This window comes from Phyllostomus hastatus, unplaced genomic scaffold, assembly GCF_019186645.2.
Source record: "Phyllostomus hastatus isolate PE091 unplaced genomic scaffold, TTU_PhHast_1.1 phas_scaffold_93, whole genome shotgun sequence".
Lineage (NCBI taxonomy): Eukaryota > Metazoa > Chordata > Mammalia > Chiroptera > Phyllostomidae > Phyllostomus > Phyllostomus hastatus.
Window position 1 is genome coordinate 42,932,424 of NW_025334042.1, and position 21,066 is coordinate 42,953,489.

A 21,066-nucleotide genomic window follows, 5' to 3' on the forward strand; every position below is an offset into this window, starting at 1 on the left:
ATGACCTGCCTATATTAAACTGCTAATTGACTACACAGACAAACCAGTTACATTTTCTACCTTTAATTATTAAATCGAGCTGTTTAATACACAATGCTCCAACCTGGAAATGGAATGCATTCCCAAAGTTTGTAAATTCATAGCTGGCTGGAAATTAAAATGTTCCTCTAGAGATAAACAATATGTCACCTGAGAGTAAGTCCCATGTCAGCCCAGGTAAGCATGTTTTACCTTCCCTAAACCTAAGACCTACCTCACCTCTATCACCTTTATCATCTGCCAGGTTGGGGATGGGGGCACTCTGAGCTTTAAATTATCCATGGAGCTTGCATTTGGACAAGGAATTTTAAGATGATAAGGCAAGGAGGGCTGGGTATCCATCCAGTCCTTGTGGGGAGTGGGTGGTGAGGAGTTATGGGAGCCGAAAGCTTCTTAGGCACAAATCACTAGAAATATTTCTCATTCATGAGTCACGTCCTAGTCACTCTTGCCTCCTGGCACTCCACCACCAACCACACACTCACTTGCTTTCTTCCATCAGCCCTAGAATCTACACCCTCTCCACTGCCACTTACTGGCTGCTTTAGCTGATGTGCGACTCACCGGAGTGGGGAAATACAATCCCGCTGCTTCTTTTCTACTGAAAACAAACACTCAACCCATGAGCAAAATGAGCAAAAAAGGTCCTCCCTAAACTCTAGCTTTGCTTTCATTATTTAGAACTCATTTCTTATGAGGTGAATTGTGTCCTCCCCAAACTGCATATGCCGAAGTCCTAACCACCAGCATGTTGGAATATGACTTTAATTGGCAATAGGGTCACTGCAGAGGTAATTAGTAACTGGAGTAGGGTAGGCCCCTAATCCAGAATGATTAGCGTCTTTATCAAAACAATCAACGCCAAGTGGAAACACACACACACAGGGAGAACGCCATGTGAACATGAAAGCAGAATTCAGACTGATGCTTCTACCAGCCAGCACACCCCCAGAAGCTAGAGGAGAGGCATGGAACAGACTCTCCCCTCTCTGCCCTCAGAAGGAGCCAACCCTGCCAACACCATGACCTCAGGCTTCTGGTCTCCAGAACTGCGAGACAATAAATTTCTGTTGTTTAAATCACTCAGTTTTGGGTGCTGTTATGTCAGTCCTAGGAAACAATATAAGAATCCATTTCAAAACATAAGAAAGACATCATATACATAAGTATTAAGAGGTGAGTCTTAAGCAGCTCAAGGTTAAGTCACTTACATTTCAGGACCACATTTCGGAACAAATTCAAACTCAACTCTCCAGGGTGTTGCTGCACAGAGGCGGGGCAGGGGACTGACGGGGAGATGAGCTGAGGGAGGAAGGCACAGACGAGAAACTGGCCTTGGGCCTGGCCAAGCAATGGTGCAGAAGAAGAGAAGACATGAATGGGACTGTTTCCCTGCCCAGGACAAGGTGGTACTTCAGGAGATGATAAGAAAACATTAACAGGCAGCGACTAGCTAAGGAAAAGAGAAAAAGAGAAAGAGGAAACTCTCACAGGGCAGCTCTGAGGAGCAGAGGCATTCCCAAGTAAGTTCTCTGCCGAAGCTCTGGCTAGTTCCTGGTCACGTATGTGTCCGTGCCCCATTAATGTCAAGGTGACATACACCGGATCCTATATCGGTAACTCCTCTAGCAAATGTTCAGAGTTTTTAACACAGCATCTGGCAACCACAATCCTACTTTTATTTGAGTGACCCTATTCGGGGCGCTGAGAAAAGCAACTGTTTGACTGAAAACCCACATTGGGATTTCCTTTTCAAGCTCCCAGAGCTTGAAACACCTTGAAAGGCGTTCCAGCCAAATGCCTCCCTCCCCAATGTGCCAGCAGCCATTCCTGACTCTGCATCCAATGTGTATCCATTTCTGACTCTGGGGAGCAGCAGACAGAGCCCTCGGTCTTCACGTTCCCCCAGCTCACATCCTCAGAAAATTCCTCCTCTAACACCATTTACTTTACTAACGCTGTTACCACCATGTAAAACACATAAATTCAGGCAGATCCTCTGGAAACTGGTGGAGTCAGTGATCCCATGTGTGTCCAGAAAAATACTCAAACACTGCACACCTGGAAGAACATCAAACACAACATCCCATAAGATCACGAGACTGTGGCTTCACAAGTGTCTGTCTCTCTGTTTCTGAGCATGAATCTCTTTCCCGTCTCCGTGTGAGTCCCTGTTCCTCCGAGTCAACTGTCTTGAATGAAAAACCCTGAAATTCTCCAGCCTGCTGGAGGAGCAACCGAAGAAAACAGTGGAAAGGGGTGGGTTTAGCTAAAAAGTATGTTCAGTGACACGGGAATGCCCGATCAGCTCCTGGGAGCACGAGTGTTGAAAAGCAGAGCAGGAGAAACAGTACCAGCTACCCCTGCATGTGTGCTGACCGACAGGAGATGAAGATGAGAAATGCACTTCAAAAATAATTTCAGCAGAAAAGTCTATTTAATAAGCACTCAACTTAGAAAGTATCAGCTCGGATGAAAATGCTTCCAAGTAGTTTTAAAGATTTTTATTTTATATTTTTGAAAGGCATTATACTAATGAATACTGTAAGGTGAGAACACTGGGCAGGGGAGAAGCAAATGCACTTTTTACTGGTCTGAGTTCTCTAAGCTGCAATCCCAGCTAGAAGCCTCAACCTCTGTGAATGCAAATGTAGGTAACATCATAAACTCTAAGGTAATTTATATGCTTTTTCTTTTTATTAAAAAATAAACAGGAATATTTTAATTATTCACTAGAATGTTAATATCAAACCAGTGTGATAGCAGCTAACACTGTACAAACAGCCTTTTGCTGGCTTTGTGTGACATGGATGATCTAAATTCTCTCCAATTTCATTGACTATTCAGTGCCTCCCCCGTTGTCCCTGCCCAATTTAGCAGCTTTGTAGCATAGAATACATACTTTCCAATACCCCGGTTGATGATAAATTTTTTACAAAATGCATACTTGTAACACTCATTCTTGGGTCACTAGCAACACAAAGCATCACCCCAATAATTCAAGTCAAAGCATGAATTTCCTTTTCATCCTGAATCACTAAAACAACTGTATTAGTTCTCCATTTTGCTTCATGTGCCTCGTCTTGCTAATGCTTTCTAAACAAAAAGATAGCCTGTCTTTCTTTCATCCTCACATCCTGAATTGGATTTCCTTAACAATGTTGCACAGTTTCTTCCTTGTTACAAGAAGAAAAAAAGAGAGCGGAAGTGGTAAGACTGACAATAAAGGAACAGGTGGAGGAGGTCTTAGAAAGGGAAGCAGAGACTTGGATTCCTGGGCTGGGAAAAGGCCTGGCTTCTCTTGAGTTCCCCATCCTGATGAATGGCATCATGACGAGTTGTTTTGCCCTCTCCCTCCCTGCTTGGTATACAATCATTCACCAAACGCTATTCATTCTGCCCCTTCATTTCCCATAACTGCTCACTCCTTTCCATTCTCACTGCACCCACCTCCACCATTCGGCCCCTCACCGTGGTCAGGGAGACTGTTACAACAGCTGCCTAACCGCTGCCCCGTCCCCAGCCTACAATCTCTGCCCAGGGGATGTTTCTCAAATGAGAATCTGATCACTGCTCCACCACCACAGAGTGTTCGCAGGAAGGGTGTCTTGTCGAAGACCTTTATCCCCAGTGTCTGGCACATAGCAGCTTCACTAAATCCTAGTGAAGAAATGGAAGGAGGAATTACAGTAAGTCTTCACTTAATGTCGTCAATGGGTTCTTGAAACTGCGACTTTAAGTAAAATGACACATAATGAAGGCAATTTTACCACAGGCTCATTGATGTAAACAAGAGTTAGGTTTCATACAGCATATTTCTGGTCACAGAAACATCACCAAACTTCTAAATAAGGACACAAAGCACTTCTAGTATTAAACACTGAAATAAATGTGAGCTACACATACACTTAAGAAAGATTAATAAAACCAGTAAGGCCATTCTTTTCCAATCCATGTATTACACAGTCCAGGGTTGCAGGTGACTGGAGCCTCTCCCAGCGGCAGAGGGAGCCCACCCTGGCCTGATGCCCTTCCATCCCAGGGCGCACTCACACCCACACTAGGTCGGGACCGTTCAGACGCGCCCGTTCACTTCATGGGCTCGGCTCTGGGATGTGGGAAGAAACCGGAGTCCCAGAGAAAACCCAGGGACTCCAGAAAAGGGGGAAATGTGCAAACTCCACACCTGGTGGCCCCAGCTGGGAAATCATTTTTTTTCTTTCTCATCAACATGAAAACAAAACATTGAACAAAACAACATTATTTGAGGATGTGTTATACTCCATTGCCCATTTCACAGGGTAAGAATTTTCCCTACCTGCAAACTGGAAACGCAAATTCCTTAGCATGCCATCAAGCCCCAAGCTACTTACCAGCTTCATCCTCTACCTCTCCTGCCACTCCCCCATTTACCCTCCATCCCAGCCACACCAGCTTTCTCACCAGGACATGCTCTTTCACTCCACATTTGTTCCTCTGCCTGAAACGCACTTCCTCCACATTTGCACGTGATGGCTCCTGCACAAATGCCGCCTGCTTTGCAAACCATTCGATGACCTCTCCAGGGACTAGTCAAGTTCCTGCAGGATGTGGCATAAATGTCCCTGTGGCTCCTGACTTCCCAAAAGGGAACACCATAAACCCTATTTCTCACTTCCTCATCAGACAAAGAGCTAATGTCAGTGCTTAAGGAGAAGGAGCTATGTTTTACTTACCTCCCTCTCCCTTTCCTCCTTCTGATCCTTCTACAGTGCGCAGAATAGTGTTGGAGAAACAATAATGTTCTTTAAACACTTGCTGGGTAAGCCTATTCAAGGGGAAGAAATGTCCCTAGGCATGAAGGTGACAGATAAATCCTAGCTCTCCTCGTCTTGACTCCCCTCCCCTGTCCCCAGGTTCTCAGTCTTCAGTGCAGCCCCTTGTCCCTCGTTTCCCTCCACTCCCAGCATGGCTTCAAATTAGGGAAGTTCTCATTCAATCCTAACCCTTATGTGTTGAAGATGAAAGGAGAAATTATGATCTTACTATCAAGGGGGTGGAAGAATAAAAATATGTTCTAAGAGACCTAATTAAAAATATAATCTCCTATCTTCCCCCCCCCCCACCAAAAAAACCCCAAAACAGTTATGTGTGCTGGTTGGGACCTACAGAATGACTGACGCAGAATCAGGGGTGTCCAACCTTTTGGCATCTCTGGGCCACATTGAAAGAAGAAGAGTTGTCTTGGGCCACACATTAAATACACTGCAACACATAATCACAAAAAGATCTCATAATGTTTTAAGTAAATTTACAATTTTGTGTTGTGCCGCCTTCATAGCCATCCTGAGATGCTGGAGGCCCGTGGGCTGCAGGTGGGACCCCCCTGTATCTGTATGCTAAACTATGGACTGGCCTAGAGACCAAATACCCACATATAATCTTGTTTCTATGGGTATATAACAGGTTCAGGGTTCTAAATAAACAGTCGGTAAATTAACTATTAGGACACTCAGTTTGTTAATCATGGCCTATCTCTACTAAAGTACTCCCCAACCCCCGCTGCTAGAATTTGAAATTCTCTCTCTAAATAATTTCCAGATTACCGTTGTGAGAGGAAAGAACACTTGTTAATATCAGGAAACCTAGTTTCAGATCAGAGGAAGTTTTAAACAGGACTAATTCAAGACCAAGTGAAACAAGTTCCATTCAAGACCAAGTGAAACTGGAATCTCGGGTGGCAGGATTCTTGCAGCTGTTTATTTAAGAAGCTCTGCAGGAAATTCTAATATGCATCCCAGGTTGAGAACCTCATTCTAGATGGTGGTTTGACTTTAGGTATTTGTCCCTGGGCAAATTCCTTGTGAATCTGACCTTTACAGATCTTGGTTTTCCCACCTACAAAATAAAACTTCTGTGGTTGATGAGATTTCTTTATATTTGATAATCCTTTTTGGTTTTCAAAGCATTTACCACCTTTGTCTTGCTTCAACCAATTTTTTCCTCTGTTAACACACATTTCCAAGCTTAAAAATATTATTTCATTTATTTGGCTTATAAAATAAACACAGAAACCTGCAAATGTTTTTTAAAGCAAACAAAGAAATATTCAGCCATGCAGAACAAAAGAGGGCACAGGAGAATCACTGGTTCCATTTTCTAACTTTCGAATGTTTAGTTGCTCCATTTCTCTTGGCTTATCTGACAATGTACAAATCAAGGAAAAACAGACGTGAATTTGTAAAAACCTTTTAGTGGCTTAGACAAAAGGGGTGGCAGGCAAAATTCCAACATGAAAAGTATGTTTCCTACATACTAACTAGTTCCTGGGAGGACAAAAATAACATACACAATCACCAAATTTTACGGATTTCGTTGAGAGCCATTGTGTTCCATTTTTTTTAAAGGAAAAGAAGCAAATTCCATACTATTTCACCCCCTCAAATGTATAGTTTCATCATTCTAACAAAGACTTTTTTTTTGCATATGCTTCCATTAAGGTCATGACTGCAGCATAAGCTGATGATTTCAATAACACCCCCTCACTTCTTAAGTCGTTTTATTGCATGGCTTGCTGAGCAATTTAACACGCACAGCCCCTAATTTCTTTATGCTAGCGGTGGCAATACAAGCTTTGTCTTGCTTCAACCAATTTTTCCCTCAGTTAACACATCTTTCCAAGTTTAAAAATATATTTTTTTCATTTATTTGGCTTATAAAATAAACCCGGAAACCTGCAAATATTTTTTAAAAAGCAAATAAAGAAATATTCACCCATGCAGAAGAAAAGAGAACACAGGAGAATCACTCGCTCTGTTTTATAATATTATGGAACATTGTGTAGTCTTCTGTCAGTATTTATTATCAGTCATTTAGTTTATGATAGAGAATAACTTTTGATTACTGATGCTTGTAGTATTACTCACTCTGTCTTGGACTGTTTGAAGATCTGTATTTTTATTACAAAGTCTAATAAAAATAAAGTGAAAAACCCATAGGTCCCAAAACTGATTCCTGGCTTGTGTTGTATGTCACTCCTTTCCAATCTAAAAAGTATTTCTTTCTGCTGTTGCTCCCTGTCTCTTGCTCATAAGCAAATTTATCTCCTAATGCCTCATTCTTTATTTTAGCCATTAATCTCCCATTGAGAACCTTATCAAATGTGTTTTGCCGATAAAAATATTTAATATCTACTAGATTTCCCCTACCCACAAAACCATCCAACATTGTTTGGAGGGGAAAAAAAAAATCAATCTTTTGTACCTGAATTTAAGTTTGCTGATTTGACTTAAAGTATTTTTCTCTAACTTCTTCGGGTCTTTACAGGAAATAATAGAACCACAGTTCAAGAACCCTATTTCTCTTTGTTATAGGTTGAACTGTGCCTCCCCCAAAAGATATGTCTAAGTTCCAGCACCCAGTACCTCAGAAAGTGACCTATTTGGAAACAGGGACATCACAGAGGTAATCAGTTAAGTAAAGATAAGGTCTTGCTAAGTAAGGTGGGGCACAAAATGATCAGTGTCGTTGTAAGAAAATAAGTGGCACAGAAATACACAGGGAGACGATGGCCACATAAAGACAGAGGCTGATGCATGTACAAGCCGAAGAATGCCAAGTATTGGCAGCAAACACCCGGAGCTAACAAAGGCAAGGAAGAATTCTCCCCTACAGACCTCAGAGGGAGCACACCCCTGCCGACACCTTGATTTCAGGCATGAACCATGAACCATACATATCTGCTTTTTAAAATCACCCAGTGTGAGGTACTTTATTATACAGCAGCCACAGGAAACCAATACACCCCTCTTTTCTCACTGTCTCCACATTTCGGGGCTGTCTATTTCACACACAAGTGCACACAAAAACAGAAAAAGCATCTCTAGTGGCTGCTGAGTATCACTTAGTCTAACAGTAGTTCCATCAGGTTGACATCCAGCTTGTGATTTGCACATCTATCTCCTGATTAGACCCATCTAATTTCTTACACCAGCCAAAATCCATCTTTCCACAACTTCTAAAAATTGGTCCCTCCTACCTCCAGGCAACAAAGAACAATCATCCTTTTCCATCATGTGTTTGTGTGTGTGTGTGTGCGTGTGTGTGCGCGCGCGCAAGCGTTTGAGCAGAACATCACAAGCTAGCTGTTCTCCCACTAAATGATACACCCACTTTCCTTTGACTCACTCTTCTTGGGAAAGTTTCCATTTCCCCCATTCTCTGATGGGAAGGAAATGCCTCCGCATAGGCTCCAGTACCATTTCCTCTCTCCCATCCCCTTTTATCTCTCACCCCTTCTGCCTCTTCATCCTCCGACTGCCCTCAGCTTTGACATCTCTCCTCATCCTTCATCAGATGGACAAGAGGAGGAAAAGCCCGCTTTTACTGTCACTCCCTACCCGTTCTCTGAGTGCCTCAGGTAGGGAAGTCTGAAAATAAACAAGAACTTTAGCCCAGAAATCAAGGGCAGCTGGTAAGTCATGACCCTGTAGATGTCCCCAGTGCATCATCCTGGTCCGTCAGCAGAGCAGGGAAATCACTCCCCCTACGAAGCAGGGGAAGTGCCTGAAGTGAGGGTGCTCTTGCCATCCTTTCTCTTCATGTCAACAAGGACTTACTGTGGGCCTGTCATGCGCTTGTTTTGCTTTTCTCTTTGATTACTTTCTGTCTGTCACTCCCTACAGTTTTTCTCCAAACACCCTGTCTCCCTATTGTCTTACTTTCCTTGTCCTCCAAAACAGGACAGTTCAACATACGAATCTCATTCAGTGACTCTAGAAATACATCTGTGCCTCCAAAGGCTAAACGACGCCTATGTATAATACGTTACATACACAGCAACTGCAGGGTGGGGAACTGGATTGCACAATAACTAAAGTATGGAATTGGGAGTCAAAGTCCTTCAGATTTCTGCCACATCCTCAATGTATGATGGCCTCGATCTAGTCGCTTAACTTCTGAGCTTCAAGGTTCTACTAAAAGATAAGGCACTTTCTTATTTCCCTCTTAGGGCATCGGCAAAAAAAATACGTAAACTACTAACTGCACATGATTTATTAACCTTTATTTACTTCATTATTCAACAAATACATATACCAAGCATACCCATTCAAAAATTCTAATTTCCCAGCATTTAAGAGTTTGCTAGTAGATCAGTAACCACCTGGCACAAACATTAAAGAACAATAGCCACAGTTATTATGTTAAGAATTAAATACAAAAGAATAACAATACCAGAGACAGGAGCAAATGTCTACAGATTTAACATCTAAGCCATGTACCACAATTTCACTGAGAAAAAAATGCTTAAGGTTTGTTTTAATGGGAAAATACAGATTTATTAAAAAATTAAATTTTATACATGTTGTTTATCAATGCATCTATTGATGCTCCTTTACCTGAAAACTAAACCTATCAATAAGCACTTCCTAGGAACTTAGTATGGGTTAGCCTGTGTGCCCATGAATTTGTCCAGGCAAGCCAGGTCTGAAGGCAGTTATGTGATTCTGAAATAAGGTAGATTACATTTTTTAAAATTTCACACAGTAGCCCTGGCTGGTGTGGCTCAGTGTACTGAGCACCAGTCCAATTCCCAGTCTGATAGGGCACATCTCTAGGTTGTGGGCCAGGTTCCCAGTAAGTAGGGGGCACATGAGAGACAACCACACATTGAGGCTTCTCTCCCTCTCATTCTCCCTCCCTTCCCCTCTCTCTAAAAATAAGTAAATAAATAATCTTTTTAAAAAATTTCACACAGTAAAATTTTATACAGGCTAGTATATACCACATAAAAAACTAAGCTTTTCCTTTTCTTTATTTTGAACCCCAGAAGCCAAGCCAAAAGGAGGCAAAGAAAGTGTTTTATGTCTAAGAGTATCGACTTCCCATTTTCTTTAAAGTGATACGCATTTACCAAATTCACCATCAGTAGTTCCCACACTGCTAGGAGGCCAACAAATATAACCTCTCTTCTGCAGAGTTCTTTATTTTGCACTCAAAACAAAGGAGCAGAAGAGTGTGAGTGAATGGGGGTAAACTTACTAAAATTTTTGCTTGGGGGTCTCAATTTAAACTTATTTCCTGAATGAGATGTCCAGATAATTAGTTTTTACCCTAAAGTGCTGGAATTTTCAGAGCTAGTTTAAGAAACTGCAAATAAATTTATACTTTAAATCCGTTAACTCTTAACCTAACCCACGTTTATAGTCTTATGCTTTCCTTACTGATAAACTTCCCATTGCAGCAAACCTTTCATAAATTGAAGTGCTTTTCTATGAAAAGCAAATCTTATTTAAAAAAAAGAAAAGCTGGAACACCGCAGGGGGCTGGATGTGCCATCTGGACCAATACTCCTTCAGTAGACAAAGATTCGAAGCCTGAGACGAAGGACTAAGTGTGACTTGTGACAACCTTCAGAAATACACAGCTACATTGCCATTTATTCCACTATTTGATTCATATTTAAATTTTTTATTTTTTTTAATCTTAGATGTTAATTTGGTATTAATCACAGTATCTTTTTAGGGTTCTGATTTCCTTTAGTCATAGCAAGTTTCCCACTTTTTCCCCCTTTATTTATTTTTTTAATGGCTTCTCTTACATTTTCTTGTATTTCTCTGCTTCATCTCACTGTTTCTGCATTACTTTGATCTCACTGGGTTAAATTTTGAATATTCCTTCCCTTAGTTTGTAGTTTGTTTTATTTTTTATCTCCTGCACATTACAAAATCCCAGCCAAGTTCCAAACTCATTTTGCATTCCTTCAAGGTCTGCTTTTCTCAAGCCCCATCTTTCTGTGTTAGTACTCTTCCTTCCCACAGATCTTCATCAGCAATTCAAACCTGATGACGTTATGATCACATCTTCAGTGTTTTTCCACTCCAACCTTATTTATCACGCCTGCATTATTTCCAAAGATAAGGTCTAAAATAACTTCAGAGCAGAGCTTGTTAACTATTGCATGTGTGCAAACAGCCCACCGTTGCTGAGAGATAAGGCCACTTCTCTACATTCCAGCATTTGCTGAACTGAAATCCCTTAGCAGGAGATTGACCTGCTTTCAGACTTCTCTTTTCTATAAGCTTGTTTCCTTTTCTATCTTCCTTCCTATCACCCTGTTCTTGCATAGTTTGACAAAAAAAAAAAAAAGATGGCGCTCCTTTCTCCTCCCTAATTGTATTTCCTTCAGGTGTTTACTCCCACCTCACCCCCTCCTTTCTTTCTCTCTCTCTCTCTCTCTCTCTTGCCACAGCTCCACTAGTGTAAGTGGATCCATTTTCTTTGACAAAAAGCCAAAGAAAAAAGTTTTCATTAGTATTTTTTTGCCTCTAATAAGCACTTCAAAATCCTCACAAACCATTAATATGTCCTACAACTATTTGGATTGCCTAAACAATGCCATCAATATATAATCTATCTCTTGTTATAAGTTTGCTCTCAAAATAACATGTCCAAACTCTGCGAAGTTGTGGCACATCTGGAAAGATGAATCTGGATCTCAACATTTCACTTTGCCTGCTTTCACTTTTCCTTATACCGCTATCTTTCTTTCTCACTAATTAACTAATTCATTCATTCCTATATTCCAAAATATTTTCTTAGGCTCTCCCAGATGCCAGGCACATAATAATCACAGGGAATACAAGGTAAGTAAGATTTAGTCTTTGGTCTCAGGGAGGTTCACAGTTTTGCAAAAAATCTAAAGGTAGAACAATTGATGATAATACTATGTGACAAATGCTACTGCTATTTACAACTGTCCTAGGAGTATAGCAGTATATACAATTAATTAATTCTACCTTAGAGGATCATGGGGCGGTTTGACAGAGTATGGAAATCTTATTTAAATCTTTAAAAACAGCTAAGGAGAGGGGGGGAAGGCTATAACAGAAGGAGAAAATGATACCTAACAAAGACAGAAGTACCTGGAATATTTCCAAAAATCAATAATGACCATATGGAATAGAAGCAAAATATCCTTTGAACTGATATTCTTATTTTGCCATAGGAGAGTACCTGCTTCATAGAACGGTTATGAAGAGTAAATATAAATATACATAAGTCCCTTTAGTCCCTGGCATATGGTACATGCTCAAAAAATGGTAGCTGTTATTATTTCATTATAGATTGCATATGTACATTTATTCTTTCTTTTCTTTGTTTTTCCCCCTGGTTCATGGCTTAGTTTCAAGTCATTGTGGCTGCTGAGTAAGTGATGTCCAGTGAAGTGACACACTATTTGGTACAAATCTAAGGAGCTGAGGTGTCTGTTATAGCTTCCAGAGTAAAATAATTAGGAGAGATGGCAAATAAACATAGCTGAGAAGTGTGCCATAAGAAAGCTAGCTAGATCACATCTAATTTTTATTCTCAAATACTCAGACTCTTTTTACACCTTTCTTTTTTAAGAGGGAGTCAAGAATTGACAAAACAAGTTCATAGCTAAGATTCACTGAACACTCCTACCAATACAGTAAGCCTTGGGGTAAGTACAGAATGAAATCCAGCTCAGTATCTTCTATCTCCTAAAGCTACACAAAATGCTTTTGAAAACTGATGTTCTGAATAAGGCTTTGTAATAGTCTGTGGAAAAAAGAGATCCAGTTATGCTCCTTTCTTATTGAAGTGGGATGGGGTAGGAACGTGTACTGACATTTTTTAATAACTTGCAAAGTATTTAATTTAGAGTTCTAATGCGCTCATATACATTACTTTATTTGAATTGATAATCAGATTAATTTATTTGTTCAAGATCACAAAATGTGCATGAGAGAACAAGACCGTGCAGTCTCCAGACTCCAAGGACCAAGTGTCTTTCCCCAAGACAATTTAAAGGCTATTAATCATTTAGTTAACCAACATGCAAACATCTTGGTTAACTAAGTTTTTATACTTACAATGACATATAACCCCAGACTAACATAATTCTGTATTTCTACCTCCCTCTCTCTCCAGAGAATTATTTTTGCAATAATCTAAGTGGCTATCAAAGTTATAAGATAAAGTTTATCATTATATTATATTCATAAGATCATTATGAATATAATGATAAACCCCTTTTCTTTTGAAATTTTGATGCTAAATTAATGAGAAAACAAAAGCAATGAAGAATTTCAGACATGATAGAGTGAGTGTTACCCAGACTTGCCTTCTTGCTATAAATAACTTTACAAGTGAACAAAGTGTATAAGGCAACTCTTTCTTGTACTGGAAAGCTGGCAGCTTAAGATACACTCTATGATAATCCAGATATACATTAACAGATAAGAACTTTCAATCAGCTATTACAAATATGTTTGAAGACCTAAAGGAAAACATAATCTCAATGAGTGAAAAATAGGAAACTTCAGCAGACAAATGAAAATTATAATAAATAATCAAATGGAAACTCTAAAACCAAGAAATGTACAATAGCATTCACTTCACAGAATGGGTTTAAAATCTGAGATAGAAAATAACAGACACTGAACTCAGAGAAAGATCCATGTAATCTAGCCAATGGGAAGAACAGAAGGACAAAAAAGATAAAAAATAAACAGAACTTTAGCAACCTATAAGACAATGTCTAACATTAATGTATTTGAGCTCCTAGAAGAAAGATAGAATGAGGTAAACAATATATTGAAAAAATAATTTTTAGAAGTCCTGAATTGGGTGAAAAACATTAATCTACAGATCTAAGAAGCTCAGCAAACTACAAGTAGAATAAATACAAAGAAAACCACACAGGGACTTTGTGGTCAAATTAGTGAAAAACAGAGAAAATATCGATTGGTCACATTCAGAGTAAAATGAGACATCAGTTACAAAAAAAGGAAGAAGAAATGGAATTCCAAGAAATGGAATGAAAGTGGTGAAATGAAGATAAAATAGTCATTAAGGTGTGGAGGAATTGAACAAAAAAGAAAAAAAAGGAAAAAGGACTCAAGGACACAGACAACAGTGTGGTGATTGCTGGGGGTGGGTATAAGGTGACTAAATGGTAATAGAAAAACTATGATGAAGATTAAATTTTAAAAAGAAATAAAAAATAATTAAAAAGTATAAACAGAAAACAAAAAATCAACATATTGTCCTATTTCCTTCTTGCAGTTTTTTTTTGTGTAGATATTGTATATGATTTTTAGCCCAAATTGAGGTCATACTACATATCTTAGAAAGTGTTTTGTGTTCCCCTAATGGCATGTCATAAGCAATTTCTAATGTTATTCTAAAACATGTTTCAATTGTTACAAAGTATTTAATAACATAACTGTATAATGATGTTAATCAAAAAAAAAGTCAACCCAAACTCTATATACAGTAAACTATCCTTAAAACACAGGGGTAAAACAGAGACATTTGCAGGTGAATATAACCAGAGAGAATTAATCCCCAGCACACCTGCAGGAAGGAATAAAGACAGAAGTAAAGACAGAAGGAATAAAGATGGGAAAATATAAAAGACCAACTTCACTTAGTTTTTTTCTTTTAATTTCCTTAAAACACAAGTGATTGTTTAAACAAAAATCGCATCATTGTACTGAGAAGTTCATAACACAGGTGGGAGAAAAACATGAAAATAATCCAAAGGACTAATGAGTGTACATGGAACAATATTAATTCTAGGTAGCCAGTGGTAAGTTAAGGATGCATACAGTAATTGCTAGAGCAATTTCTAAAAAGATACAAAGAGGTTATATAAAAAGCCAATAGAAAAAGAATAAAATAAAATATTATGTTATCTGGTAAGCCCAAAGGTAGCAGAAAACATGAAACAAAAAACAGATCAGAAGAGGAAATAAATTGCAATATGACAGAATAAATCCTACCTTACAATAGATATCCTGAGTATAACAGAATTTAAAATTGTAAGTCAAAAACATGATACCTAGAAAAGCATAAAATATATGAAAAGTAAACATTTCATTGTAAAATAAAATTCTGACATTCTAAATAAGAGAAGTCCAAGGGAAATTAGAAAATATTTTAACTAAATAATTTTTTAAATTGGCTCTTTGAACAGATTAATAAAACTGGCAGACCCCGAGCCCTGGCTGGCGTAGCTCAGTGGATTGAGCGGGGGCTGCGAACCAAAGTGTCGCAGGTTCGATCCCCAGTCAGGGTACGTGCCTGGGTTGCAGGCCATGACCCCCAGCAACCACACATTGATGTTTCTCTCTCTCTCTCTTTCTCCCTCCCTTCCCTCTCTAAAAATAAATAAATAAAATCTTTAAAACAAAAAACTGGCAGACCCCTAGCAAGACTCTTTTTCTACCAAAAAAAAAAAAAAAAAGACCAATATAAGGAATAAAAAAGGAGATATAACTACAGACCCTATAGACATCAAACTAATAAAAGAATATTAGAAACAACTTTACACCAATAAATTTGCCAAGTCAGTACATTTGTACAATGGAATACTTCTAAGCAAACTCACACACAGAATGACAGGGACAGATCTCACAGCTATTATCTTTGGTTGGGGGAGACAAGCACAAAATCTCATGTGATGCTCTAAAACTAGCAACGCTCATCTATGTTGGGTGATAAAATCAGATCAGTGGTTATGTGGAGCAGAAGGTCAAATGAGTAAAATTCACCGGCAAGGGACACATATGATATTTCTGGGATAATGTAATATACACAATGTCAAGACTCATCACATTGTACACTTAACACCTGAATCTTACTGAATAAAATTTACATCAAAGAAATTAATTTTTAAGAAAAAATAAAAATTACCACCAAAATAGGAAGCAATGTGAATTTAGTTCAAAATTTTTTAATTTAAAAAATTCTTCAGAAGTTTAAAAATATTTCATTTCTATTACATACCTTCTTAACAGAATAGGAAGCATGCACTATGGGCCAGGAAGTGTGCTAGTCGTTTTCACCTATGATACTTCACAAAGAGTGTGTCTGCAATTCATGATAAGATCTAGCACAGTGCCTTGGGAGACAGAAAAAGCAGGGAAGCTGGAGCCAGAAGACCTGAGTCAAATAATGACTATATGTCATCTCTTGGTTTTGTAACGTTGGGCAAGTCACTTAATTTTAAATTTCATCAACTACAGGACTGACATGAAGATTAAAAAAGTATTTTAGACACTGATTAAATGAAGGAGATAAACAACAATGTGAACAGGGCTATAGGAGACGGAAGATACAGGGGAGAGCGTGTTTCCAGTCATGTGCTTGTCTGTGGATGGGTGGAGGAGAGGGAACAGCAGAGACATCCACGCATGATGACTCAACACCAAGTTCGTATCATGAGCAGTGGGTGCAGTGATAGGACAGGGTCAGCTGAGGGCCCAGACTGCATATACTTCCATTGTGACCTGAACAACAGCATTCTGGACCAACAATCCCTTGTCCCGGCAAGGAGCACGAAATGGCAGGCTCCTCAGCCACTTCAGACTCCAAGGGGCTTTACCCAGTTTCCTAAAAGCTGCAAGGAGCTTTCTATTACTATAGATCTTTGAAGTGCCAACATGACTGATGACCATCCATTCCTTCTAATCCTGAGGTTTTCGGAGATTTTGCTCTAAACGAGACAACCAGAAGAGAGGTCTTCTGGATATGGCAGCAGTAACCAGAGCGATGCCATCACTGAGGCCCAGCAGGCTGATCCTTGGTCGAATTTTAGGGAACAATGTGAGGCCTGACAGAGTATTCTAAAAGTACCTGAGTGTAAAAATCTATAGGGTGACTACAATAGAGGCTCAGATTTAAGACCTGAGAAGTCTCATATCTTCACCCAAATACTAGTAGGGCACCTAGAAATTCAACGTTCAATCACGGAACAGTGTGATAAGGTTTTATCTGACAAAGACTTCAACAGGATGCCATGGGGGCACAATGAGGAGGTAATGAACCACGCGGTGGGGAGGCAGCGGCATTGGGAGACATTCTTTGAGGAATGCGACACCTGTGCTGAATCCAAAGCCAGTAAGGAGGTATCTGGGCAGCAGGTATTTCAAGGCGGGGGTCACAGCACAAATACTCAAATGGGTTGAATGGTGCCCCTCAAAGAAAACTGCAAGAAATTCCAGAGCTGGAGCAAACAATGTGCAGACAGAATGGGGAGATGGCAAAGGCAGGGTTTGGGGAAGGACCGGTTTTAAAAATCAGGCTGGAGGAATTTACAGTTTACCTCGAGATGAAGAAAAGCCACTGAAGGATTTCAAGCCAGGAGTATCACAATCAAATTAGCATTTTTAAAAGTATCACAATCAAATTAGCATTTTTAAGAGATCGTTCTGGCAACCTTGAGGAGGACAGAATGGAAGGGGACAAAAGTACAGACAGGGAAACTAGTTAGGGGACTGTTGAAGAGACCCCCCGTGGGGAATGGCAGGGGCCTAACACAGCAGCCCTCGGAATGGAGAGACGTGTTAGATACAGAGAAGAGGCCCAGCACCTTAGGCTGGTTCCCTGATTTACGTGGAGGGGAGAAAAAGAAGGAATCAAGCACAACTCCTGAACTTCAAGCTTGGATGTGTACTAGAATAACTCAACCTACATTTGAAAGCATCAAAAACAATGATCCTACACTAAAGTTTTAAAAAACGAATCACCACAGAGGCACAGGTTTCCTTAGACAATGTGGATACACCATCACTAAGAAAAATCAAATCAAACCCTTAAATTCACAGAGAGAAGTAAGCCAGAGCTAAAGAAATTCCTGTCTAACATGTTGATGAGTGAATAATCAAATAACAAGGAAGGCAATTCACTAACAAGAGAGCCATCTACTGCCTTACAAGGATAGTGCAGCAATGAAATGCCACCAAAAAATGTGGAAGAAAGCCAAGTGTTTTAACACTTCACATCGTACATGTAGTCACAAAATATCTGACCCCTCCCCCACAAAAAATCTAAGTGGTTAGCACTTTTAGCTAATAACCAAATATTTTCACTTACTTATTTCACCTAAAAACATCAATTCAATATATACCATCATTTTAACAGAATATGCTTACCTGCCATCATTGCTATCATACTGGCTTTGTAGACATTAGTAAGAGATCCAAGTTCTCCTGTCGCTAAGATGGTTTTGAGATGAGCTGTCCCACAGGCCTTGCGAAACTGACGAATCTCATCATACAGGGCTGGAGAAAGAAATAATTGAGTCAGTTACAAAGCAGGCAAGTGATAACATGACTTGGCAGCCCTTTAGAGCTGGTAGAACCCATCTCAGATTTAGGAAACATAAAACATTTGTCACTTTCTAAAAACCACCCCAATTTAACATAGCCTAGAGCATTCTGTTGCAGTTCCCATCCTGCTACAAGGAATGCTAAGTTTGCTACCATGAAACCATTTCTGAGCCCTGGCCCCAGGTCCAGAGCCATGAAGCTTTTAAAATATCATTATAATGACATGCAAATTTCCAGTAATTTCCACCTCTTCCAGATGACAGATACTTAAAAAAAGAAAAAATTTACCTACTATACATATGGGGGCATACCACTTTGCAAACTAAAGAAAAAAATCTTCAGGTCCTTATTAATTCTTCCATTCACACATAATAAGTTGTCTTGTTGGAATATAAAGCAGGCTTTTCTGGAGAGCTCAGCTAATGACAATGAAGACATAACAGCTTGTCCCACTCTCTGCCGGGGTATGTGCCTACAAATCTGACTAAAAGGTGCTGCCTCAGCACTGGATGTGTGGGGGGAACATGTGCAGATGCAGCCTGAGCTATGAATCCCAGACCCTAGACCCACATCTGGCTTTCCTGGGCTCCATACAGCATCCTGAAAGCAGCTTGACAGTTACATATAAAACTATACACAACAAAATAAAATTGAAACAAAAATAAAAGCAAAACACTTCAGGTTCTAACTAACAGAATTTTAGTAAATGAAATGAGTATAGTAAGAATAAAAGCTTAAAAAAAACTATTTTACAGCATTTGGTCCTGACACTAGTGAATGTGGGGTTTCTCTCGCCTTCCATCAGGTTGGCCATATTCATTTCTTCAATTTAAACTATTGCAAATTAGGACTAAGATCGGGCTTTTTCTTTCTTCTGTGTGTGTGTGTTTCATGAGAAGTAGTTTCATAAGCACACAGACTAAACTGAGCAGAAAGGAAACATTCATATAAGGGTTGGGATTAGGGTAAAAAAATTTTAATACAAAAAGGAAAGTTCTGCAATTCACAAGTTTTCTAAAGTACATATAAAAGACTTAAAAGACAGCAACATCAGTCAAACCCACAAAAGTTATAACAAGGACAAAACTTGTCTTCCCAATCCTAGATAACCTGAACTTAAGCAGAAGCTTGAAAGTGAAAACAATACAGATAAAACCAAATATTCTATTACAAGACGCGAAGTAAACTTCAGTGATTGCTGTCTCAAGAGATGGTACTTGTAGATTTTTAAGAAAAGATGGGGTATTTTCACAAATCCCTAATAATCTGTAGTTCTGGGTATTAGACATGACCTGAGATGCGACACCACCGGCCTTTCCCTGCCTCTCCTACCTAAACTGTGAGAACAACATCTTACCTGCGCATCTAATGTGCCAACATGTGTGAGAATGCTATGAGGCATAAACAGTGATGATAAAAAGACTACGTGATGATAATAATTTATATTCTTTTAACTCATTGCCTGACTTACTGAATCAAAAATGAGGGGGTTTTCTCTAAGAAGTAGTGACGACGAGATCGCTTTATCTAAAAATTCAAAAATGCTAATCCAGAGTTAACTTGTGATTTAATTAATGACTTTTCTTCCACAGTACAGTGTTGCCATCAAAAGCAAGCTGGAAAGTCAACAAATGTGGATTTAAAACCCAACTCCACCACTCACTGTGTGACCTTGGGCAAGTTACTTCTCTTAGCCTCGGTACCACCTCAAAGTGTCAATAATAACATTTATTTTATAAGGTTGTTATGAGGATTAAAAAGATATATATATCTCTTATATATATATATCTTTATATATATATCTTTTATATATATCTTTATATATATATCTTTTATATATATATATATATATATATATATATATATGAAGTACTTAACACATTGCCTGGCTTATTATAAGCACTCAAAACATGTAATCCTTATTAAGCTCAGAATGCTAGTAAAATGAGTTCTGTTAAGTGTTGTGTGATGAAAGTTAAATCTTGTTTCGTGGACTGATCCCTGTACTGCACTGAAATTTTTTATAGGGATTAGTGCTTATAATCAGTAAGCCATCAGATAAGGCTTGAAAGTGTTTTATTACAGCACTTGTTAAAGTGAACTTTGGCCTACATAACAAAATTCTTAAAACACTGATCTCGACCATATTTTGGACAAAAGCACCATCCTTTTTCTAAAGAGTACTACCTTTTGATATCTGGTGAATTTCTCCATCTACAAGTAAAATCAACCAGAAAACCTGGACATGTTTTATGACTCAATTATCAGCCACCTGGAAGGTATGCTCTTTAATCCATGATCCAAACAGAATGAACCAAAGATGATCACTTAGAGCTGAACTGGACGCATCAAATACACAACCAGTGCCGTTTTAGCCTTTGACTGCCAACTCCTCAAACCATTTTACTGACCTATTTCACCACATTAAGAGGGTCAGGTTTTTCTGAGCAAATATCTTCATCTGTGAAGTTCAACATTAGGAAAGTCGCCGCTTCCTTCTATTACAATTCTTCCCCGAGTATACCAGAACAGTTGCATAAAAAAGCATATCTAATGTGGCCTTTTTAGTTTCTAGTTTCAGGGTGCACAGTGTGAGACAAGCTCGGGAACGCAGTTCCTAACCCTGTTGACCCAACAATTTCACTGCTGGGATTATATCCTAAAAACCCTGAAACACCAATGCAAAAGAACCTATGCACCCCAATGTTTATAGCAGCACAATTTACAATAGCCAAGTGCTGGAAGCAACCTAAGTGCCCATCAGTAAATGAGTGGATCAAAAAACTGTGGTACATTTACACAATGGAATTCTAATGCAGCAGAAAGAAAGAAGGAGCTCCTACCCTTTGTGACAGCGTGGATGGAACTAGAGAGCATTATGCTAAGTGAAATAAGCCAGGCAGTGAAA

At 39.2% G+C, this 21,066-nt stretch overlaps 1 protein-coding gene across 1 annotated transcript in view; it reads right to left on the reverse strand.

Annotated features, from left to right (window-relative positions):
• Positions 1-21,066, reverse strand: part of DERA (deoxyribose-phosphate aldolase) — a 94,582-nt gene that overhangs the window by 26,805 nt on the left and 46,711 nt on the right. The window contains exon 6 of the mRNA XM_045830100.1: positions 17,982-18,110. Coding sequence (XP_045686056.1) covers positions 17,982-18,110 — 129 coding nt within the window. The remainder of the gene's footprint in view (positions 1-17,981; positions 18,111-21,066) is intronic.